The sequence below is a fragment of the Rutilus rutilus genome (assembly GCF_951802725.1).
Source record: "Rutilus rutilus genome assembly, chromosome: 4".
Lineage (NCBI taxonomy): Eukaryota > Metazoa > Chordata > Actinopteri > Cypriniformes > Leuciscidae > Rutilus > Rutilus rutilus.
Genome location: NC_140212.1, coordinates 2,955,913 through 2,964,686, shown reverse-complemented (window position 1 = coordinate 2,964,686; position 8,774 = coordinate 2,955,913). Strand labels below are relative to the sequence as shown.

At 36.7% G+C, this 8,774-nt stretch overlaps 1 protein-coding gene across 33 annotated transcripts in view; it reads right to left on the bottom strand.

Annotated features, from left to right (window-relative positions):
• Nucleotides 1–1,581: 1,581 nt before the first annotated feature.
• plekha5 (pleckstrin homology domain containing, family A member 5) overlaps nucleotides 1,582–8,774 on the bottom strand; it is a 167,133-nt gene continuing 159,940 nt past the window's right edge. For 16 of the 33 annotated variants that reach the window (XM_084407201.1, XM_084407208.1, XM_084407223.1 and 13 more), the window contains 5 exons: nucleotides 8,243–8,404; nucleotides 6,287–6,429; nucleotides 6,070–6,203; nucleotides 4,814–4,936; nucleotides 1,582–2,480 (listed from right to left, as the gene is read on the bottom strand). In XM_084407201.1, coding sequence (XP_084263327.1) covers nucleotides 4,830–4,936; nucleotides 6,070–6,203; nucleotides 6,287–6,429; nucleotides 8,243–8,404 — 546 coding nt within the window. In that variant the 3' untranslated portion in view covers nucleotides 1,582–2,480; nucleotides 4,814–4,829. The remainder of the gene's footprint in view (nucleotides 2,481–4,813; nucleotides 4,937–6,069; nucleotides 6,204–6,286; nucleotides 6,430–8,242; nucleotides 8,405–8,774) is intronic. The other 17 variants (XM_084407209.1, XM_084407222.1, XM_084407214.1 and 14 more) reach the window with 3 other exon arrangements.

Genomic DNA, 8,774 nt, shown 5'->3' with positions numbered 1-8,774 from the left:
GCCTCCACGTGCTCGCAACACCAAATATCCAAAATGAAGTGGAAAAGTTTTAATTATTTAATGTCTGACTGACATTGTAATATTGCTCATTTTCATTCAGAATGAGGCCTTAATCTTAAAAATCATTTTATGTTTATTTACCCTCGTTTCTTTAAGACATCATTAAGGAATAGATGTGTTATAAAATACTTTTTAGATGCAAATCTATATTTCCGTCGTTATTTGAACGTTAATGTGGTTGAACGTAAAAAAAATATGGTTGAATAAAAAACAAAAGTAAAATTAGTCTAGGTTCATTAATTTTGTCGTAAAAAGTATGTTTTCTGAAACGGGTATCAAGTTATATAATCTAATTAAAAGGCTGAAAATATAATATTTACGATATATTTTCAATATTGAAAATAATGTTTAAGTTGTACATTCACAACGTATTCACGATTTTTGTACTCGATGGTTACACCACGTGACATTTAATTAAAATGTTTGTAGAAATATTTGATGTTTAATATTATAGAAATAATGTTACTATATGTGTTAGTAAATAAATAAATAAACCCGTGTGATAAGATTAAACTCCAGCGGAAGTGCTGATGGTTAAAGAATCATGTTTGTATCTGATTCCGGTCTTGTTGTTGGCATGATCTGCAGCTTTTCTCGGGTGGAGGGGTGGAGGATTCACAATCAGTGGCGTGTTCACCGCATTACTACACGATTCTAGTTAAAAACTGGAAAATATCATGAGTCATTTAAACCTTTTAAAACGTTCCTTCCTGGAAATCACCACTAGATGGCCTCAAGTTTCCTGTTGATAGGATTTTACCTATCTTACCTTCTTTTTTTTTTACAGTCTATGGATTTTACACACTGGAATCAAAATCCAGATCCTCAGTTTTTCATGCAAATCATGTATTGCTTTGCGATTCGAGGCCAAAACTAATTTTCACAACATTTTCGATCATTATCACTAAACATTACCGCACATTTATGAAACACAGCATTAGAAAGCATGTTTTACACATAACGACCAGCAGAGGGCGCCATCAATCATATTGTGTTGCAATACCGCATCCAACCACCAGATGGTGCCAAAACACTCAGTTAATTAGGAGTTTAATTAACACTGATGATTTTACATTTCATCATTATTCGTGGAATTATTCCATTATTCTTGCTTTGGATGAGAGGCATACATCAATAAATGTAATGGATGTACATGATCACACTTGATTAATTGACACACATAACAGCCTCAATTTCAAAATGACTGAGATGGCCAATCAAATTTAATCATGCGGGCAATAAGCGAATTTCAAATATTGAGCAGCACAACTGTTTCCAACATTGATAATAAATCATCATTAGAGTGATTTTTGAAGGATCATGTGACACTGAAGACTGGCGTAATGATGCTGAAAATTACAGTTTACTATATATATTCACACAGAAAACAGTTCTTTTTAATTGTAATACTATTTCCCATTACATTTTTTGTCTGTATTATCAGTGGCAGTGCATGAAAAACCCCAATAATGTTGTGCAAACTCTCATAATCAGAGGAAAAAAGGAATCAAACGCTCTTGGCATATATAAGAACATCAACATTTATTTCACATGATATAAAACAGATGAAATATGAACATTTGCATATTGACTCTGATACATAACCTCTTCTGCATCTCCGCTCTGCACATCGTATGGTGTACAGTATATACATCATGGACTTTACAGTTTATACATTAAAGTGAAACACCAAACCCTGCTTATTGCTTTTTTTTTTTTCAACTGTTTTAAAACGGTCACTTCTCATGTGCTAAAGCCAAAAACTCTGTAATACTCTTCTTTAAACTGTAATACTCTGTACTCGTCTCTCTATTTAAATATATCTCAGCCATAGAAAAATAAAACGCAAGCTGGAACATTCATGAGTGTGTCGGGAAACAGTGTGGTGGCTATTGCGAACTATCCAACATACAGATCATTTACAAATCCTGTCGATCGGCACCTTTACATCGTTTATACACAAATCGTCTGATATCAAAAAAGAAACGATGGGTGTCGTTACAGTGCAAAAGATATGAGTTCTAAAATCGTGTCGAGAACACTGGGTAAAACCGGGAGCGATTGATTAAAATCCATATAAAACAAGCGAACGATGAACGCAACCCTTGAGGACAGTGAGCTTGTGTTTATGGGCTCTACTTCCTGTTTGTAGTGAGTCTGGGTGCTGTGATACGTCAGAATAGCACCTGCTCACACATTACACTCAATCTAACAGAGGAAACTCAAGAGAAGAGTAGCAATATAAATAATCAGCACTAGAAATCAATCCTTTCCCCGTGGGTTGAACTAAGGCCTGGACGTCGCTGTGTTCGTGTGGGTCAGCTGATGCTGCTGCTGCTGATGATGATGATGATGATGAAGATGATGATGTGGGACGTCCCCTCACATGCTGCGGTTCACTGATGACGGTGGAGGGGCTGCTGGACACACAAAATCACATTTTACACACTTGCACGTGTTAACGCAGAGCCCTGCACATCACATGCGGACTAAATATATATCAGGGTCATGGATTAAAAACTCGTTCTCTCGTTTTAGTAAATCATGCACACGATATAACTCCTTCCCTCATTTTAGTAAATTGTGTGCACAATATTATAATTCATTCCCTCGTTTTATTCAATCTTGTGCACAATATTATAATTCATTCCCTCGTTTTATTCAATCTTGTGCACAATATTATAATTCATTCCCTCGTTTTATTCAATCTTGTGCACAATATAATAATTAGTTCCCTTGTTTTATTCAATCTTGTGCACAATATTATAATTAGTTCCCTCGTTTTATTCAATCTTGTGCACAATATAATAATTAGTTCCCTCGTTTTATTCAATCTTGTGCACAATATAATAATTAGTTCCCTCGTTTTATGAAATCGTGCACACAATATTATAATTTGATACCCTCGTTTTATTCAATCTTGTGCACAATATTATAATTCATTCCCTCGTTTTATTCAATCTTGTGCACAATATAATAATTAGTTCCCTCGTTTTATTCAATCTTGTGCACAATATTATAATTCATTCCCTCGTTTTATTCAATCTTGTGCACAATATTATAATTAGTTCCCTCGTTTTATTCAATCTTGTGCACAGTATTATAATTCATTCCCTCGTTTTATTCAATCTTGTGCACAATATAATAATTAGTTCCCTCGTTTTATTCAATCTTGTGCACAATATTATAATTCATTCCCTCGTTTTATTCAATCTTGTGCACAATATTATAATTAGTTCCCTCGTTTTATTCAATCTTGTGCACAATATTATAATTAGTTCCCTTGTTTTATTCAATCTTGTGCACAATATTATAATTCGTTCCCTCGTTTTATTCAATCTTGTGCACAATATTATAATTAGTTCCCTTGTTTTATTCAATCTTGTGCACAATATAATAATTAGTTCCCTCGTTTTATTCAATCTTGTGCACAATATTATAATTAGTTCCCTTGTTTTATTCAATCTTGTGCACAATATTATAATTAGTTCCCTCGTTTTATTCAATCTTGTGCACAATATTATAATTCGTTCCATCGTTTTATTCAATCTTGTGCACAATATTATAATTCGTTCCATCGTTTTATTCAATCTTGTGCACAATATTATAATTAGTTCCCTCGTTTTATTCAATCTTGTGCACAATATAATAATTAGTTCCCTCGTTTTATGAAATCGTGCACACAATATTATAATTAGTTCCCTCGTTTTATTCAATCTTGTGCACAATATAATAATTAGTTCCCTCGTTTTATGAAATCATGCACACAATATTATAATTTGTTCCCTCGTTTTATTCAATCTTGTGCATAATCTAATAATTTATTCCCTCGTTTTTCTGAATCATGCACACAATATTATAATTTGTTCCCTCGTTTTACTGAATCTTGTGCACAATATTATAATTTGTTCCCTCGTTTTATTCAATCTTGTGCATAATCTAATAATTTATTCCCTCGTTTTACTGAATCTTGTGCACAATATTATAATTTGTTCCCTCGTTTTATTCAATCTTGTGCACAATATTATAATTTGTTCCCTCGTTTTACTGAATCTTGTGCACAATATTATAATTTGTTCCCTCGTTTTATGAAATCATGCACACAATATTATAATTTGTTCCCTCGTTTTACTGAATCTTGTGCACAATATTATAATTTGTTCCCTCGTTTTACTGAATCTTGTGCACAATATGATAATTAGTTCCCTCGTTTTATGAAATCATGCACACAATATAATTCATTCCCTCATTTTACTGAATCGTGTGCACAATATAATAATTTGTTCCCTCGTTTACTAAATGGTGCACATGATATATATATAAGTGTGTGTGAGCGTCTGATCATGTGCAGCGGCGTCTGAATGACTCTTAATTGCACTGTTCATTAGTGAAGCTTTATGCTCACTGAGACTCTAATGAACTCTAGTTGGGAGGCTAATTACTGCTTCATTTGAGAGGATCCTTCATTTTCCTAGGAGAACAGACAGATTATTACACACACACTCACACTTGTATTTATGATGCAGTGAAACCCTGCGCACTGAGACAAAGCCCTCAGAAAACTTCTCCTGTAAGCTGCTGTGAAACACCAACACACACTGATTTTATGAGCAATATCATAAAGATACGCTACTAACTGAGACCACCGTATATAAAGCAGACGCTAGTGTCCGTTCTGACCGTCTGTAGTGAAGTGAGCGAGACTGCTGTGTGTGTGTGTGTGTGTGTGTGTGTGTGTGTGTGTGTCTCTTACTCGTCCATCTCTCCTCTCACACACACATGAAGTGAGATCCGTCCGTCAGCTGTGGGGGGGAGGGTGGAGGCGGGGGGGAGGAGGAGGAGCTTGGAGATTGGGGCGGAGTCGACACACTGTTCACTGCAAAACACACAGCGCATACAGACACACACACACACACACACACACACACACACACACACACACACACAGGCCAGCCGGTTAATAATCACACACTGACACATTCTAGCAGGAACTAAATCAACACTTCCTCTTCACACCCGCTTCGTTTTAGTGAATCAAAAATAAATACTGGACATGCTGGTTATTTTTTGATTCACTAAAATCAAGTTCACTAAAATACACAGCAGGTGCAGAGAGTTATATTTAAAATGTAAATATTTAAATCAATATAGAATTAATGTATATATAATTCAATATATGATTCACTAAAATAAAATACAAAAAAAACTAAAAGGTTTAGTGTTAGTAGTACCGGCTTTCGGTGCCCAGAGGAATTAATAAATATAAGAATATATAAAATGTACACATATTTATATTTAGATATTCATTTAAAATTATACCAGTGTTACTTTTGTATCATTGAGAAAAAGTTTTTATTTCATTTTAATTTTAGTTGAAAGTTTTAGTAATTTTCTTGCATGTTTTTTACATTTTCTTAAAATGTATATATAGTTTTTATACATTTTTATTTTAGTTATTTTAGTACATTTTTGTGTACTACTATAAAAAAATATAGCATTGACAACTAGCTGAAATAAAATATGTTTTTATTTTTGTACATTTTATTTTATTTCATTTCAGTTAATGTTGGATGTTTGAAGTAACAAAAATGTTTTGTATTGTTTGAGTTTTAGTTAACTATAATAACCGTGATATATACATATATAAAGATATACATTTATAATTTAATATATAAATGAAAAGATTTTTTTTATATATATATATATATATATATATATAATTATATTAAATAAATTATTATACAGTATGATTCACTAAAAAGTGACAGAAATTATGGAATATATAATATTTATATATAATTTATTAAATAAATATATACATTAATATATGATTTCCTGAAATCAAACAGACTAAAAAGCTTCTAGAACACACAACTCCACAGCAGTGTTAGTGGCAGCAGGACTCATGGGAAGGTTTGAGGGGGAGGAAGGTCTTTCGACCCAGAGCGTTTGATTCCAGTTTAATAGAGTGAATCAGAACTAAAGCTTGACTTCAGTACGAGAGCACACCTGACATCAGCGTGCCGTGTTTGCTATTGGTCAGCTCATAGGACACGTCCTGCTCTTGACTGGAGGGCTTCTCGTCCTCCTCATCCTCCTCTTCTTCCTCGGTGCCCACGCGTACCATGACGGCCGTCTGCAAGCTGACACACACAATGGAGAGCGGTGAGCACTGCTGTTATGAAGCGCTGTGTGTGTGTGTGTGTGTGTGAGAAGGGAGTCGCACCTGTTCTGTGTGGCCAGACTCCTGCGAAACTCCAGCGGACTCAAACGCTTCGGTTTGTCAGACTCCGACTCGCCCTCGTTCAGCGCCACGCTCTTCAGAAGAGACTCTTTAATGGATGCCGATCGGGACACGGGCAGTTTCTCCTGTGTGGAGACACAAACCCACGAAATAAACTCTCATACTGGACCGAAGCACCATTCACAGGGACCCTACAGAGCGGTCACTGCTCCCTAAACACCTAGCAAGGGATATTTACATATTTAGAAATTTCCCTCTCATACTTCCAGGTTTTCCTGTTCTTGGAAAAGTTTGTTTATTTTGGTAATCGAGTAATCGGACAATTATTTCGACAAATATTCATATTTAAAACTTTCTAAAGTAAAATAACTAGCTTCCGGCCAAACGAACTTACGCAGTCTACTTAAGCCTAAAGCGCAACTTACACAACTTGTGATGTCAGAAGTAGTGTAAATATCAGCGGTGCGTCGCATTACTCGCGTAAGTCGCGCTTTAGACTGGAGTCAAATCCGTATGTTTGGCCGGAAGCTAGTTATTTTACTTTATAACATGTTAAATATGAATATTTTTCCTCACACAAACGCTTCGCTTCGCCTCAGAAGGCCTTTATTAACCCCCCAGAGCAGTGTGGAGTTCGTTTATAATGGATGAATGCACTTTTATGAGCTTCAAACTTCCACTGCCATTATAAAGCTCGGAAGCGTCAGGGTGTTAAAAATTTATTTAACTCCGATTCGATTGTATTCGTCTGAAAGAAGAAAGTCATATACACCTAGGATGACTTGAGGGCAAGTAAATCATGGGGTAATTTTCATTTTAACTACTGTGAACTACTCCTTTAAGCAAGTGAGTATGAGACGCTCCACGCATGCAGATGATACCAGTTCGCGTGGAGCAGCATTCACTGTGAGCGGAGCCACTCTGAGACGCACGTAACACATGCGTGTAAATAATTAAAGCACATATATATTAAACCCACAGGGCATATTTATTTAAAGGGGTGGTATAATGCCCTTTTCACAAGATGTAAAATAAGTCTCTGATGTCCCCAGAGTGTGTGTGTGAAGTTTTAGCTCAAAATACCCCACAGATATTTGTATATAGCATGTTAAAGTTGTCACTTTTTGAGGGTGAGCAAAAACGCACCGTTTTTCGGTCTGTTCCTTTAAATGCAAATGAGCTGCTGCTCCCGGCACAGGGGGGCGGAGCTTCAAGAGCTCGTGTGTGTTTGTGTGTTAGCAGCTCTGCTTACCTCACACAGGCACACACTGAAAAACTTTTAGCCTTTTATGTTCAAACCGGAGTCAGACAATGATGGAGAGACTCAAGAAGAAGTGACAACATGTAGAAGCAACAGGACATTTCTGAACGGTTAGTTGATGAATTTATGTAGCTTATGTGTAATCTTCTAGACACTGATTAGCATATTCTGTCTTGATAATCTATAAATCGTGTTCAGGGGGCGGGGTTTATGTAAATTTTAGGGTTGGTGATTTCACTAACCCGGGAGGAATGTGGTGTAGTCTCTACCAGCCGTTTGTTGTAGTCCTTAAAAAGCGATTTCTTTAAAAGCAAATATCTCCCTTTGCTTTGAACTTTGAGTGTTGTAACTTTGCAGATGTTGTTTACGCTCAAACAGCAACATTACACACTAACTAAAGCTAGAAAAGTGAAATCATAATCAACCACCCCTTTAACTGAATCCCAGACTTGGTGAATTCACAACATCACTTTGCTGTAATATGTTTTTTAAACGGTTTAAATATATCATGCAGCCTTAGAGAACGGTCTAATAATGCGCTTCATGGGTTCTCGTACGTGGAATGCGTCACTTCCGGTATTTACTCGACACGGATGAATTGCAATCGAGGATTTATATATTTTTTTTAAACAAGTACTCAAATTTAATCGAGGAATCGTGACAGCCCTAATATGTACCTTGTTCTCCACGTTGGCATTTCCAGAATCCACATCATGAGTTTCCCTGCAGTTCTCTTCCGCCTCAGTGGGTTTCCCAGCCGTCCGCTCCCGATCCTCAGGCGACGGGTCTCTGCGCTCGTCCTGCTCATCCGGAGAGATCACCGGGCTCTTCTTACGCGTCTGAGGGAACAAACGCTCACCGTTAAAAACCCAGCAGCACACACTCACACACACACACAGAAGAGGAAGCCATAAACACACACTGTCGGACAGGAACGCAGCGAGCCGGAAAACTGTAAAGTGCACCGCTGTAGGGAATCATTAAGAGCTCGATTCATCCAGCGATGAGTCACTTTGAATTACAGCGCCGTTCCACAAACTTCTAATGGCGGAGCAGGTTTATAAGAGCAAGAGCCCTCCGGACCAGATGCATGATGGGAATGTGACATGGATGGTGTTATTCATGTCCTGTGGTTTTAGAGCGGGCTCACTCGAGTGAGACGGTGCAGGTCGTGGCCGAGCATTTATAAATCTCAGATGATACCGTGAA